The sequence below is a fragment of the Salmo trutta genome, chromosome 25 (assembly GCF_901001165.1).
Source record: "Salmo trutta chromosome 25, fSalTru1.1, whole genome shotgun sequence".
Taxonomy (NCBI): domain Eukaryota; kingdom Metazoa; phylum Chordata; class Actinopteri; order Salmoniformes; family Salmonidae; genus Salmo; species Salmo trutta.
The window spans coordinates 5,236,831-5,253,119 of NC_042981.1; the positions used below are offsets into that span (position 1 = coordinate 5,236,831).

A 16,289-nucleotide genomic window follows, 5' to 3' on the forward strand; every position below is an offset into this window, starting at 1 on the left:
GAACAACGGTCTTAAGTGCAATGCACAGCCCCTAGAACCAAGTCAAAGGGTAACATTAATATCGCTAATAAAGTCTGTTGGTTTACCCTCGTCCTACCTGTCTCTTGAAACTCTCTGCTTTCTTTTGCGCAGAAATCTTCTCCTTCCTGAAATGCTCCAGTTTCAAGCTAAGATAGGGGGTGAAGAAAAGTGCAAGTTAAACGACCCAATGAAATGAAAAATAAAGTTGTACCATATTACGGGCTTCGATACTCTACATCAGTGTTTCTTAGTCCTGGTGACTTAGTGGTACACATTTGAGTTTTTGCCCTAGCACTAACACACCTGCTCATTCCACTAATCAAAGGCTTGATAAGCTGATTAGTTGAATCAGGTGTGTAAGTGCTAGCAGTGATGTAGTGGTTAATCTCACTAGGGTAGGGGGGCACTATTTTCACCTCCGGATGAAAAGCATGCCCAAAAGTAAACTACCTGCTACTCAGGCCCAGAAGCTAAGATATGCATATAATTAGTAGATTTGGATAGAAAACAAAAAACTCCAAAGTTTCTAAAACTGTTAAAATAATGTCTGAGTATAAGAGAACTGATATGGCAGGCGAAAACCTGAGAAATCCATCCAGGAAGTGGGATTTTTTTATGTTTGTAGTTTTCCATTGACTGCCTACACAGATTCCATTGACTTAGGATTCAAATTGCACTTCCTATGGCTTCCACTAGATGTCAGTCTTTAGAAATTGTTTCAGGCTTGTATTCTGAAAAATGAGGGAGTGTCCTGGACCTGCAGTGTCCCAGAGGTTTTTCATGCGCACGACCGAGAGCGCACCTTTCTTGTTTTCCTTTTATATTGACAAAGTTTTTGTCCAGTTGAAATATTGATTATTATGACTAAAAACAACCTGAGGATTGATTATAAACATCGTTTGACATGTTTCTACGAACTTTACTGATACTTTTCGGATTTTTCGCCGGTCTGTTGTGACTGCCTTTGAGCCTGTGGATTACTGAACAAAACTGTGGTTTTTGGATATAAAGAGGGACTTTATCGAACAAAACAAACATTTATTGAGTAAATGGGAGTCTTGTGAGTGCAACCCAACTATGATCATCAAAGTGATAGACTTTAATCGCCATTTCTGACTTGTGTAACTCCTCTACTTGGCTGGTAACTGTTTGTAATGATTTGTATGCTGGGCGCTGTTCTCAGATAATCTCATGGTATGCTTTCACCGTAAAGCCTTTTTGAAATCTGACACCGTGGTTGGATTAACAAGAAGTTAATCTTTAAACTGATGTATAACACTTGTATGTTTTATGAATTTTTATAATGAGTGTGGTGGATGAATCAGAATTAGTTGGGTAACATAGATAATTAAGATGTTTTATTAGTATAATATGCTTATGTGAGATACTTGTCATTAGAAAGAGTCCTTTGGACTTTCAGGTGCACGTTTCCCTTAGCTGGGGCTCAGTCACTTGGGGCCCAGAGAGGGGAGAGGTCAGACTTGTTTTTTACATGTCTCTGTTGCTATGCAGAATATCAGCAAGAGAGGAGGACAGAATGATATGGTCTTCATATGTGAATGTGTCTTTACCTATTCTTAAACCATGTGAAGGGATGGCGTGATTAATGGGGAACCAATTATTTGTCTCCACAATGTCTGTGCGCAGGTCACTCCCCTCAGTGAGCTTGTCCAGGAGTGGGGTCAGGTGGGGGTTTACTTGAGATGGGAGTATCTAGAGTTGACAATTGATTTATGACATTGGATGAAATGGTGCTTTTGTTCTATGAAGTACCAGGGACGAGATTAGAACCTCGTCATTAGGGACCAAACTGAACGATAATTTATAGCGAATGCTATCTGGCTGTGGATACTCCTTTCTAAAGTATAAGGTCCCTTTGTGAACTGTTCCTAAGATATGTGGTTTGTCATGTCAAAGGGGGGTGGATATTTGCGATAAAATATCTCAGTAGCCGTTGTGTTGACTCTTAACGGGTCATTAGAAATGGTGAATCGTTGAAAGTCAAAAGTGCTTTTGCAAAAGTATCTTAATAATTAAAGATGTAGTTAACTCAGACTGGTGTGTTTGTACCTCTCCTCATTTGGTAATGCAGAAATTAGCCACCACATAAGTATTTATGTTTTTGAATTTGGCGCTCTGCAATTTCACTGGATGTTGGCCAGGTGAGACGCTACCGTCCCACACCCCCTAGAGAGGTATAAAAAAAATGTTTTTAAAAATGAGGTGGATAAACTCTGATCTGCAGTTACAGTGAAGAAAGTTGTGCTCCCTATACTTTCAATGCATTTTTGAGGAAAAGGGTGAGTAACCTGCATTTACTTGCGTTTAACCTCCACTAGACCAGGGAAGATTTCTAGGGTATAAAAAAATAATGGTCCCCAGGAGCAGGAAACACTGATGTACATGAACATCTTACAGCATCTCTTCCTGGCTGTCTCTCAGGTCCTCTTCCTTCAGCGTTGAGATCTTCTGTCTGAGTAAAAGGTTCTCCTCTACTAGACGACCCGCCTCACGCCTACAGCCAACAGAGGAAAACAAAGTCAGGAACAGAAGATCTGTACTATGAAACAGATAAATAATGCTAGTAAAAAGCTGTGGAGCTTAAAGGAAATTTGGGGCAAAAAAGGCAAACTCAGCACCATCTTTCATTACAAAATCCACTGATATTGCTAACTACCTTAATGATTTTTATATATATAGCCTGGCGAAGCGGCTTGATGAGCTGACTGAATGGAAGCTGATAATGACCTTTTTACAGGTTTTTAATGGACAAATAGTCAATGCTGGGACATAAACCTTAAACAATGTAACAAAGGAAATTGTTTATAAGTTGATTCAATTACAGTAAAACAGTCTTACCTCTTCTCAGCGATGTCGTCCCGCAGTTTATCCAGTAGACCGCTGAGCTGTTCTCTCTCCTCATGGTGTTTGGCACTCAGTTCCTGCATGGCCTGTCTGTGGGCCTCCTTTAGGCTCTGCCTCTCCTCCTGCAGCCGCTCCTGAAACATCCCCTCATAGTCCCCCTCCAGCTGGAGTCTCTCCCTGTCCCAGTCCTCCCTCAGCCTCCTCTCAGTCTCCTCCTGCTGCTTCAGGCGCTCCTCGGCTAACCTGGTGAGGAGAGCCGCCTCATGACACTGCTGAAGTCGAGCTCGTTCCAGCTCCCACTGCTCAGTGAGCCTGGCCTCGCTGTTCTGCTGCTCCTTGACTAGTCGTAACGTCGCCTCCTCTAACATGGTCTGTAGCGACTCGTTACTCTGCTTGTTCAACTGAGCCTTCTTGCTCTCCCACTCCTCCATGAGTCTCATCTCCAGCTCCTCTCGCTCCGCCTGGAACCTGACACTCACCTGCTCTATCCTAGCCTTCACTGTCTCCTCGTGGATCTGCTTTAACTCCAGCTTTTCCCTCCCCCACTCCTTTAACAGCCTCATCTCCACCTCCACCCTCTCCTCCTGTAGCTTCCCCCGCTCTTCTTCCATCCTGGTCAAAAGGATCTCTTTGTGCTCCTCGTCCAGCTTGTTGAGTTCCACGGCATGTCGTTTCCTTAGCTCCTGCATCTCTGTGTCTAGGCCCTTCAGCTGCTCCTCCAGGGCGGCAGCCTGGGCCTCTAGGAGCTGCTCCTCCAGGGCGGCAGCCTGGGCCTCTAGGAGCTGCTCCTCCAGGGTGGCAGCCTGGGCGCGGGCCTCCAGGAGCTGCTCCTCCAGGGCGGCAGCCTGGGCGCGGGCCTCCAGGAGCTGCTCCTCCAGGGCGGCAGCCTGGGCGCGGGCCTCCAGGAGCCGCTCCTCCAGGGCGGCAGCCTGGGCGCGGGCCTCCAGGAGCCGCTCCTCCAGGGCGGCAGCCTGGGCGCGGGCCTCCAGGAGCCGCTCCTCCAGGGCGGCAGCCTGGGCGCGGGCCTCCAGGAGCCGCTCCTCCAGGGCGGCAGCCTGGGCGCGGGCCTCCAGGAGCTGCTCCTCCAGGGTGGCAGCCTGGGCGCGGGCCTCCAGGAGCTGCTCCTCCAGGGTGGCAGCCTGGGCGCGGGCCTCCAGGAGCTGCTCCTCCAGGGCGGCAGCCTGCGCGCGGGCCTCTAGGAGCTGCTCCTCCAGGGCGGCAGCCTGCGCGCGGGCCTCTAGGAGCTGCTCCTCCAGGGCGGCAGCCTGCGCGCGGGCCTCTAGGCGCTGCTCCTCCAGGGCGGCAGCCTGCGCGCGGGCCTCTAGGAGCTGCTCCTCCAGGGTGGCAGCCTGCGCGCGGTCCTCTAGGCGCTGCTCCTCCAGGGCGGCAGCCTGCGCGCGGGCCTCTAGGAGCTGCTCCTCCAGGGTGGCAGCCTGGGCGCGGGCTTCTAGGAGCTGCTGCTTCAGGCTGCTCACCTAATATAATCAAATAATGGAATAGACGCCATTTACCACTGACTTATCACTGAGCGCATACATTTTTGTATGGGTGGCCGCCAGCAAGAATCGAACCCCATGATTCCCTGCAAGTGCCATGCTTTAACCAATTGGGTCACACAGTCTTCTACTCACTTCCTCCTCTTGCTGGTGCTCCAGCTCTTCCCTCTCCTCAGCCCGCCTCTGCTCCAAGCCAGCCCGCTCCTCCTCTGCCTGCTCTAGCTGGGCCTGGAGCTCCAGGGCTCTGTTCTGGCTGCTGGACATCTCGCCGTGTAGAGCCTGGATCTCCTCCATGTACTGCAGAGACAAGGCTGCCTTCTGGGTCTCCAGGTCCGTCTTCTGCTCCTCCACCTTCTGGCCAAATTCACTCACCTGTAATGACATGGGGAAAGTCATATCCGGCTATTTCAGAACAAAACAATGCAGTGTGGTCTGTGTGGCCCAGGTGGTCTGTGTGGCCCAGGTGGTCTGTGTGGCCCAGGTGGTCTGTGTGGCCCAGGTGGTCTGTGTGGCCCAGGTTTGTGGTTAGAGCCGCTAACCCTGGCGTGCACACACACCTAGCTACACCATCCCCATCTAGCTACACCCAATCCATCTCCGTTAAAGGAGTGGGGAATTCCCCATCTAGCTACACCCAATCTGTCTCCGATAAAGGAGTGGGGACTGCCCCATCTAGCTACACCCAATCTGTCTCCGTTAAAGGAGTGGGGACTGCCCCATCTAGCTACACCCAATCTGTCTCCGTTAAAGGAGTGGGGACTGCCCCATCTAGCTACACCCAATCTGTCTCTGTTAAAGGAGTGGGGACTGCCCCATCTAGCTACACCCAATCTATCTCCGATAAAGGAGTGGGGACTGCCCCATCTAGCTACACCCAATCTGTCTCCGATAAAGGAGTGGGGACTGCCCCATCTAGCTACACCCAATCTATCTCCGTTAAAGGAGTGGGGAATTCCCCATCTAGCTACACCCAATCTGTCTCCGATAAAGTAAACATGGCACAGTGAAATAGGGATTGCTTTAGGAATTCTGTTGAAACACTGGTAGTTAAGTGTCACCTTGCTCTCCAGCTGAGCCTGTAGATCCTCCATCTCTTGGAGGTGCTTCTCTTTCAGCTGCTCCAGCATCAACTCTGCCTCCAGGCTCATGTTGAACAATGGCTGGCCCTCCTCCAAGCCCAGGCCTGGAGACAATCAAATGCATTTTTTACCCCCATCAGCAGTTGTCACAAAGTAGTTGTTTTTTTACAGATACCTGGCATAAAACATCAAACAAGCAATGCAGAAGCACAGGTGGCAAGGATAAACTCCCTCGAAGGAAGGAAACCTCAGAGGGTTGGCCAGTCCTCTTCTGGCTGTACTGGCAAACAGACAGGAGAGGAACCAGGCTCAGAGGGATGGCCAGTCCTCTTCTGGCTGTACTGGCAAACAGACAGGAGAGGAACCAGGCTCAGAGGGATGGCCAGTCCTCTTCTGGCTGTACTGGCAAACAGACAGGAGAGGAACCAGGCTCAGAGGGATGGCCAGTCCTCTTCTGGCTGTACTGGCAAACAGACAGGAGAGGAACCAGGCTCAGAGGGATGGCCAGTCCTCTTCTGGCTGTACTGGCAAACAGACAGGAGAGGAACCAGGCTCAGAGGGATGGCCAGTCCTCTTCTGGCTGTACTGGCAAACAGACAGGAGAGGAACCAGGCTCAGAGGGATGGCCAGTCCTCTTCTGGCTGTACTGGCAAACAGACAGGAGAGGAACCAGGCTCAGAGGGATGGCCAGTCCTCTTCTGGCTGTACTGGCAAACAGACAGGAGAGGAACCAGGCTCAGAGGGATGGCCAGTCCTCTTCTGGCTGTACTGGCAAACAGACAGGAGAGGAACCAGGCTCAGAGGGATGGCCAGTCCTCTTCTGGCTGTACTGGCAAACAGACAGGAGAGGAACCAGGCTCAGAGGGATGGCCAATCCTCTTCTGGCTGTACTGGCAAACAGACAGGAGAGGAACCAGGCTCAGAGGGATGGCCAGTCCTCTTCTGGCTGTACTGGCAAACAGACAGGAGAGGAAGGAGCTACTAACTAGCTCTCATGTTCTTTAGCTTATCAATGTGTTCTTTAGCTTATCAATGTGTTCTTTAGCTTATCAATGTGTTCTTTAGCTTATCAATGTGTTCTTTAGCTTATCAATGTGTTCTTTAGCTTATCAATGTGTTCTTTAGCTTATCAATGTGTTCTTTAGCTTATCAATGTGTTTGACTACATAGCTGTTGTACTGGGCAACATCACTGATCTAAAATAAATATCTAGAAAATCTCCTTGCATCCAAATAATTAGTGATGTGATTACGTGATCAAGATGAAGGATTCTACATCTTGCCTTGCTCAAGCAGCATCTCTATGTCCAGAAACCCTGCAAACGTCTACTCTGAAAGTCATAGGGCATGTTTGGGGACTTTCAGGGAAGATGTTTGCGGGGTATCTGGACATAGAAATACATATATAAAAGGTTAAAAGAAGTGCACTACATAGGAAATAGGGTGCCATTTGGTACATAAACCCCCCCCCCCCAAATGCTGTATGAGTTCAAACCAATGTTCTGCTTCAATGTACCTGGGTCTGACTCCATGCCAGGACTCATACTCCCCAGCTCCTCAGAGAGCGAGGGTTTGAGACAGGGCTGAGAGGTGCGGCCCAAGTTGTGGTACTCCTGCAGCTCTGCTTGAAGCTCATCAATGCGATCCTGCAGCTCCTGCCACAAACACGTTCACAATAAAATCAGTCAAAACAAATATTAGTCATTAAAAATAAAAAAGAGGCAACCTACCTCTGAAGTAGTATGTTTACAGTTAGTTGATGGATAGTTTTAATGATTACTTGGATTGGTTCCAGTGAGACCCATTACCCGCCCCCGCCTCGCGCCTCTCGGGCGGGCGTGCCCTGTGCTTACCCGGCACTGTTCCTCATAGCTGCTGCGGAGCCGTCCGAGACGCTCCTCCTGTAGGAAGAACTCCGCACTGCCTGGGTCCAGGTCCCCAAACTGAGGAAACAGAACTTCTTACAGACAGATACTTCAGAATAGATATAGATTCTCATTCCATTAGCCAGAACTGAAAAACGTGTGACAGATTACTATGGACATCTACTACAGTAGAGGTATATTATTGAAAATGGGGCCCTTTGTGACTGCTAGCCCTGAAAACGGTTAATGTCAATACACAATACTGTAGGAGAGAATGATCTTTACCTTGTCCTTCAGGATGTTATCCAGATTCTTCTGCAGTTCGCTGACTTGGCTTTCTGCCTCCAACAGTTTCTCAGTGCTGTCCAGCAGCTCCATCTCCAGACGCCTACTTTCCTGAAGTTAGAGTAAGGGTTAACGTGAGAAGTGAGGGTTAACGTGAGAAGTGAGGGTTAAGTGTGTGGGTTTAAATAAAATCTGTATATTTTGTGTCATATTTAGCAAACAACAGGTGTAGACTAACAGTGAAATGCTTACTTACAGGTCCTTTGCCAACGATGGAAAGTTGTTTAAAAATGCCACGGCTATATACAGGAAGTACCAGGTAATGCCACGGCTATATACAGGAAGTACCAGGTAATGCCACGGCTATATACAGGAAGTACCAGGTAATGCCACGGCTATATACAGGAAGTACCAGGTAATGCCACGGCTATATACAGGAAGTACCAGGTAATGCCACGGCTATATACAGGAAGTACCAGGTAATGCCACGGCTATATACAGGAAGTACCAGGTAATGCCACGGCTATATACAGGAAGTACCAGGTAATGCCACGGCTATATACAGGAAGTACCAGGTAATGCCACGGCTATATACAGGAAGTACCAGGTAATGCCACGGCTATATACAGGAAGTACCAGGTAATGCCACGGCTATATACAGGAAGTACCAGGTAATGCCACGGCTATATACAGGAAGTACCAGGTAATGCCACGGCTATATACAGGAAGTACCAGGTAATGCCACGGCTATATACAGGAAGTACCAGGTAATGCCACGGCTATATACAGGAAGTACCAGTACTGAGTTGATGTGCAGGGGTACGCGGTAATTGAGGTAGATATGTACAGTTGAAGTCGGAAGTTTACATACACTTAGGTTGGAGCCATTAAAACTCGTTTTTCAACCACTCCCACAAATTTCTTGTTAAAAAAACTATAGTTTTGGCAAGTCGGTTAGAACATCTACTTCGTGCATGACAAGTAATTTTTCCAACAATTGTTTACAGACAGATTATTTGACTGTATCACAATTCCAGTGGGTCAGAAAATTACATACACTAAGTTGACTGTGGCTTTAAACAGATTGGAAAATTCCAGAAAATGAAGTCATGGCTTTAGAAACTTCTGATAGGCTAATTGACATCGTTTGAGTCAATTGGAGGTGTACCTGTGGACGTATTTCAAGGCCTACCTTCAAACTCAGTGCCTCTTTGCTTGACATCATGGGAAAATCATAAGAAATCAGCCAAGACCTCAGAAAATAAATTGGAGACCTCGACAAGTCTGGTTCATCCTTAGGAGCAATTTCCAATTGCCTGAAGGTACCACGTTCATCTGTACAAACAGATGAACGTATGCAAGTATAAACACCATGGGACCACGCAGCCATCATACCGCTCAGGAAGGAGACACGTTCTCTTTCTCCTAGAGATGGACGTACTTTTGTGCAAAAAGTGCAAATCAATCCCAGAACAGCAAAGGACCTTGTGAAGATGCTGGCGAAAACAGGTACAAAAGTATCTATATCCACAGTAAAATGAGTCCTATATCGACATAACCTGAAAGGCCGCTCAGCAAGGAAGAAGCCACTGCTCCAAAACCGCCATAAAAAAGTCGGACTACGGTTTGCAACTGCACATGGGGACAAAGACCGTACTTCTTGGAGAAATGTCCTCTGTTCTGATTAAACAAAAATAGAACCGTTTGGCCATAATGACCATCGTTATGTTTGGAGGAAAAAGGGGGAAGCTTCCAAGCTGAAGAGCACCATCCCAACCGTGAAGCACGGGGGTGGCAGTATCATGTTGTGGGGGTGCTTTGCTGCAGGAGGGACTGGTGCACTTCACAAAATAGATGGCTTCAAGAGGTAGGAAAATTTTGGATATATTGAAGCAACATCTCAAGACATCAGTCAGGAAGTTAAAGCTTGGTCGCAAATGGGTCTTCCAAATGGACAATGACCCCAAGCATACTTCCAAAGTTGTGGCAAAATGCCTTAAGGACAACAAAGTCAAGGTATTGGAGTGGCCATCACAAAGCCCTGACCTCAATCCTATAGAACATTTGTGGGCAGAACTGAAAAAGCGTGTGAGAGCAAGGAGGCCTACAAACCTGACTCAGTTACATCAGCTCTGTCAGGAGGAATGGGACAAAATTCACCCATCTTGTTGTGGGAAGGTTGTGGAAGGCTACCCAAAACGTTTTACCCAAGTTAAACAATTTCAAGGCAATGCTACCAAATACTAATTGAGTGTATGTGAACTTCTGACCCACTGGGAATGTGATGAAAGAAATAAAAGCTGAAATAATCACTGTACTATTATTATGACATTTCACATTCTTAAAATAAAGTGGTGATCCTAACTGATCTAAGACAGGGAATATTTACTAGGATAAAATGTCAGGAATCATAAAAAACGGAGTTTAAATGTATTTGGCTAAGGTGTATGTAAACTTCCGACTTCAACTGTACATGTAGGTAGGGGTGAAGTGACTAGGCAACAGGATAGACAGAGCAGCAGCAGCGTATATGGTGAGTGTGGGATCAGTATGCATGTATGGGAATGTTATGTGGAGTGGGTGTATGTAGTGTGTGTTGGGATGTCATTGTAGCAGTGTTATGGCTTGGGTGTAGAAGGTGTTCAGGGTCCTGTTGGTTCCAGACAGTAGCAGGGAGAACAGTCTATGGCTTGGGTGGCTGGAGTCTGAATGAGTTTTTACCTTCCTCTGACACCCCCTGGTATAGAGGTCTTAGATGGCAGGGAACTCGGCCCCAGTGATGCACTGGGCCATGATCACCACCATCTGTAGTGCCTTGCCGTTGCCATACCAAGCGGTGACGCAGCCAGTCAAGATGCTCGCAATGGTGCAGCTGTAGAACTTTGAGATTTGAAGGGGCCAAATCTTTTCAGCCTCCTGAGGGGGAAGAAGCGTTGTCGTGCTCTCGTCACGACTGTGTGTGGACCATGATAGATCCTTATTGATGTGGACACCGAGGAACATGATGCTCCACTACAGCCCTGTCGATGTGAATGGGGGCGTGCACGTCTTCCCGTTTCCTGTCATCCATGATCATCTCCTTTGTCTTGCTGACGTCGAGGTTGTCCTGGCACCACACTGCCAGGTCTCTGACCTCCCTGTAGGCCGTCTCATCGTCGATCAGGCCTACCACCATCGTGTCGTCAGCATGATGGTGTTGGAGTCATGTGAGGCCACTCAGTCGTGGGTGAACAGGAAGTACAGGAGGGGACTAAGTACACACCACTGAGGGACCCCCGTGTTGAGGGTCAGTTTAGCTCAGGTGTCGTTGCCTATCCTCACCACCTGGGGGCGGCCCATCAGGAAGTCCAGGATCCAGTTGCAGAGGGAGGTCTTCAGCCCCAGGATCCTGAGCTTGGAGGGCACTATGGTGTTGAATGTTGAGCTATAGTCAATGAACAACATTCTTACACCAAAGGTATTCCTTTTGACCAGGTGGGTGAGGGGAGTGTGGAGTACAATAGAGATCGCGTCATCTGTGGATCTGTTGGGGCGGTATGTGGGTCCAAGATGTCTGGGATGAGATGTGTTGATGTGAGCCATGACCAGCCTTTCATGACTATAGATGTGAGCGCTAGTGGAAATACGCATGTAGACAGGTCACCTTGGCGTTCTTGGGAACGGGGACTATGGTGGTCTACTTGAAAGAAGTTAGTTTTAGAGACCGTGTCAGGTTGAACATGGTCAGCGGGGTTAGAGGTAGGGGGAGACAGATTACCAGTTTCTCTGTGCCATCTCCAGATGCCTACGGTCCTGAGAGAGCCAGACCAACCTGCTATACTCTATTGATTTAGAGCAACAATCTATTTGGCAGCAGCAGAACTTTCCATCTGCTTTCTAGTACATCAAACAATATTCAGAAACAAAGTTCTGATTGAGCTGTTACCATGACAGTGAGTGAGAGAGGTGGTCTGTGTTGGTTACCGTGACAGTGAGTGACAGAGAGGTGGTCTGTGTTAATTACCGTGACAGTGAGTGACAGAGAGGTGGTCTGTGTTGGTTACCGTGACAGTGAGTGAGAGAGAGGTGGTCTGTGTTGGTTACCGTGACAGTGAGTGAGAGAGAGGTGGTCTGTGTTAGTTACCGTGACAGTGAGTGACAGAGAGGTGGTCTGTGTTAGTTACCGTGACAGTGAGTGAGAGAGAGGTGGTCTGTGTTGGTTACCGTGAGTGACAGAGAGGTGGTCTGTGTTAGTTACCGTGACAGTGAGTGACAGGTGATCTCTGAGGAAGGTCTCATCGTCTCTGATCTTCTCCATCTCTGCCTCAAGTTTCTCTTTCTGCTGCTGTATCTGGTCCATCTCTTGAATGAGCTCTGACCTGACAGACACCAGCTTATCCCTGTGTTCCTGCTCCAGCTTCCTGCAGAACAAACAGGGGGAAGGGAAAAAAATGTCAATTCGATTCCATTTGACTCCATTCCTAAGATTCCCAATTTATTTTGTCATTTTTACCCCCTTTTTCGTGATTACAATCTTGTCTCATCGCTGCCACTCGCCAACGCGCTCAGGAGAGGCGAAGGTCGAGTCATGCATCCTCCGAAACATAACACACGCTTGCTGAACCCGGAAGCCAGATGCACCAAGGTGTCGGAGGAAACACCGTTCAACTGATGACCGAGGTCAGCCTGCAGGCACCCGGGCCGCCACAAGGAGTCGCTAGAGCACGATGAGCCAAGTAAAGCCCCCCACCCCGGCCAAACCCTCCCCTAACCCGGACGACGCTGGGCCAATGGGACTCCCGGTCAGGAGACTCAGGAGGCCCCATTCGATTCAATTTAATTCAACTTTATTTACAAAATCTTCATTTATCCCCTCAGGGGCATTTAAGAAAGACGTTGCCAGGTTACAAGCACCACAGTTGACGTCTGAAGTTTACATACACCTTAGCTAAATACATTTAAACTCAGTTTTTCACAATTCCTGACATTTAATCCTAGTAAAAAGTCCCTTTCTTAGGTCAGTTAGAATCACCACTTTATTTTAAGAATGTGAAATGTCAGAATAATAGTAGATAATTATTTATTTCAGCTTTTATTTCTTTCATCACATTCCCAGTGGGTCAGAAGTTTACATACACTCAATTAGTATTTGGTAGCATTGCCTTTAAATGTTTTTACTTGGGTCAGGTTTGAAGGCCTCCTTGCTCGCACACGCTTTTTCAGTTCTTCCCACAAATGTTCTATAGGATTGAGGTCAGGGCTTTGTGATGGCCACTCCAATACCTTGACTTTACTGTCCTTAAGACATTTTGGAAGTATGCTTGGGGTCATTGTCCATTTGGAAGACCCATTTGCGACCAAGCTTTAACTTCCTGACTGATGTCTTGAGATGTTGCTTCAATATATTTTCTTAATTTTCCTTCCTCATGAAGCCATCCATTTTGTGAAGTATTGCTACCACCCCTGTGCTTCACGGTTGGGATGGTGTTCTTCGGCTTGCAAGCATCCCCCTTTTTCATCCAAACATAACGATGGTCATCATGGCCAAACAGTTCTATTTTTGTTTCATCAGACCAGAGGACATTTCTCCAAAAAGTACAATCTTTGTCCCCATGTGCAGTTGCAAACCGTAATCTGGCTTTATTATGGCGGTTTTGGAGCAGTGGCTTCTTCCTTGCTGAGCGGCCTTTCAGGTTATGTCGATATAGGACTCGTTTTGCTGTGGATATAGATAATTTTGGACCCGTTTCCTCCAGCATCTTCACAAGGTCCTTTGCTGTTGTTCTGGGATTGATTTGCACTTTCCGCACCAAAGTACGCTCATCTCTAGGAGACAGAACGCGTCTCCTTCCTGAGCGGTATGATGGCTGCGTGGTCCCATGTTGTTTATACTTGCGTACTATTGTTTGTACAGATGAACGTGGTACCTTCAGGCGTTTTGGAAATTGCTCCCAAGGATGAACCAGACTTGTGGAGGTCTACAATTTGTTTCTTCTTGGATGATTTCTTATGATTTTCCCATGATGTCAAGCAAAGAGGCACTGAGTTTGAAGGTAGGCCTTGAAATACATCCACAGGTACACCTCCAAATTATGTCAATTAGCCTATAAGAAGCTTCTAAAGCCATGACATCATTTTCTGGAATTTTCCAAGCTGTTTAAAGGCACAGTCAACTTAGTGTATGTTAACTTCTGATCCACTGGAATTGTGATACAGTGAATTATAAGTGAAATCTGTCTGTAAACAGTTGGAAAAATGACTTGTGTCGTGCACAAGTAGATATCCTAACTGACTTGCCAAAATTATAGTTTGTTAACAAGAAATTTGTGGAGTGGTTGAAAAACGAGTTTTAATGACTCCAACCTAAGTGTATGTAATCTTCCGACTTCAACTGCATAATACAAATTAAATAACAGCCATTAATGAATGAACGGGTCGAAGAGGAACGCCACGGAACATTACCTGAGGTTGAGGTCACGGAACATTACCTGAGGTTGAGGTCACGGAACATTACCTGAGGTTGAGGTCACGGAACATTACCTGAGGTTGAGGTCACGGAACATTACCTGAGGTTGAGTTCACGGAACATTACCTGAGGTTGAGTTCACGGAACATTACCTGAGGTTGAGTTCACGGAACATTACCTGAGGTTGAGGTCATTCATGCGTTCAATGGCAGAGTGATGCTCGTCCACCTCAGCAGCCAGTTGGGTTTTTAACTTCTCCGCTTTGTCCAGGTCAGAGCGAATCTTCTCTTTCTCTCTGCGCTCACGATCAACACGCTCACTGGAAGAAAAAAAAAACATGGAAGCTAATCAAAACACTATACAACCATTTAGAATGTTACAAAACCTGCGATAACATCTGCAAAAATGTGTGTACGCGACCAATAAACTGATTAGAAAATTCCGGTAGTTTTCCCAAAATTAACAAGATTTCCAGAAATCGTTGGAGGAATCTGGATTTCCTGCCTTTCCCCTCCTGATTATGGGAATTTTCCAATCGAGATTTCTGGAAAACCAGGACATTTTGGGGAAGTTACTGGCATTTTGCAAACCTAAACACCAGTGTAGAAATCTCCTCATACTCACAGTAGGTATATCTGATCTCAGCCTTAAAGCTGGCCAGTAGGTATATCTGATCTCAGCCTTAAAGCTGGCCAGTAGGTATATCTGATCTCAGCCTTAAAGCTGGCCAGTAGGTATATCTGATCTCAGCCTTAAAGCTGGCCAGTAGGTATATCTGATCTCAGCCTTAAAGCTGGCCAGTAGGTATATCTGATCTCAGCCTTAAAGCTAGCCAGTAGGTATATCTGATCTCAGCCTTAAAGCTAGCCAGTAGGTATATCTGATCTCAGCCTTAAAGCTAGCCAGTAGGTATCTGATCTCAGCCTTAAAGCTGGCCAGTAGGTATCTGATCTCAGCCTTAAAGCTGGCCAGTAGGTATCTGATCTCAGCCTTAAAGCTGGCCAGTAGGTATCTGATCTCAGCCTTAAAGCTGGCCAGTAGGTATCTGATCTCAGCCTTAAAGCTGGCCAGTAGGTATCTCCTCATACTCACAGTAGGTATCTGATCTCAGCCTTAAAGCTGGCCAGTGCAGCCTGGTGGATGCCATTCTTGGTCATGAGGAGCTCGTTCTCCAGAGCCACAGTCAGCTCACTGAGGTTCACTTTGCCCTCCAGGTTAAAATCCAAGGCCTACAAAACATACATAACTCAGTGTCAACATATCAAGCCCTCGAAATAGGGGATAAAAAAAAACCAACAACCTCAAGTCAAGTGTGAGAGTTACATTGTGTATTGGGAAGGAGACGGGACACCATTATGTTCCAAACAGAGCATTATGGGTACTGTAGCATATCATGCAGACCAGGCAACTGTAAACCCCGCCCATCCAGCACTGCAGGTAGACTTAAGAAAACTAAACCGACTATTTGAATAGAGGTCTGATAGGAAAAAATAAATAGTGTGACCTTTAGTATCTCAGGGCTGTTCTCGATGCCCTCCTCCATCCAGGCATCCAGGACGTCCTCGGCAAGACTGGACCCTGTCCCATCGTCCAGAGTAGAGAACAGACACATCCTGATGGTGCTGGTCATACAGCTGGTCCTACGGCCCGTCTCATCAAACGGCTGCCACGATGGACAGGGACAGAAGAGGAAGGTCAAATTGTCTAAAATATATTGATTCGTTAATTTGTGTCTTCGTTCATGAGTGACTCAAAAAACAGGAAAATGTAATATTTCCTCCACAAAACGTATTTAAAAAAAAAAAAGTAGACAAAAGTTTGGAAGAAATCCCCAAACTATGTTAACCAGAGGCAAGTGCATCCATATGGCTTTGATGGTACAGTACCCATGTCAGGATACAACATGGATTAGAAGGTGAGGTGAGGCACGCTCTTATAAAACAGTTTATTGTACTGCAGATCCATGGTTAAAAACACATTGTGATGTTTCGGTCAGAGAAGTGCAGACGGCGGCTACAACATGGGAATTAGACCTGAGATGGGTTTCACTGTACCTGTGAGGAGTGTAGTCTTTTGAGCTGTCTGTAAGGTGTGGAGGCAGACGGGGTAGGGGGCTTGGCATGGTTCAGAACCCAGGAAGTAAACGCCTGAACGCTCATGATCTCATCACCACTTAGAACCTGGAGGACATCCTCCGTCACCTGGAGACAAAAATAAACAACGATCAGAAACAT

General features: G+C 47.1%; 1 protein-coding gene across 6 annotated transcripts in view; it reads right to left on the reverse strand.

The window, feature by feature from the left end:
• LOC115161896 (ninein) overlaps nt 1–16,289 on the reverse strand; it is a 62,105-nt gene that overhangs the window by 20,873 nt on the left and 24,943 nt on the right. For all 6 annotated transcript variants that reach the window (XM_029712708.1, XM_029712706.1, XM_029712707.1 and 3 more), the window contains exons 7-19: nt 16,110–16,256; nt 15,560–15,718; nt 15,148–15,284; nt 14,234–14,374; nt 11,848–12,010; nt 7,611–7,721; nt 7,314–7,403; nt 6,977–7,115; nt 5,441–5,565; nt 4,518–4,754; nt 2,881–4,361; nt 2,438–2,536; nt 98–167 (exon numbers count right to left, since the gene is read on the reverse strand). In XM_029712708.1, coding sequence (XP_029568568.1) covers nt 98–167; nt 2,438–2,536; nt 2,881–4,361; nt 4,518–4,754; nt 5,441–5,565; nt 6,977–7,115; nt 7,314–7,403; nt 7,611–7,721; nt 11,848–12,010; nt 14,234–14,374; nt 15,148–15,284; nt 15,560–15,718; nt 16,110–16,256 — 3,099 coding nt within the window. The remainder of the gene's footprint in view (nt 1–97; nt 168–2,437; nt 2,537–2,880; nt 4,362–4,517; nt 4,755–5,440; nt 5,566–6,976; nt 7,116–7,313; nt 7,404–7,610; nt 7,722–11,847; nt 12,011–14,233; nt 14,375–15,147; nt 15,285–15,559; nt 15,719–16,109; nt 16,257–16,289) is intronic.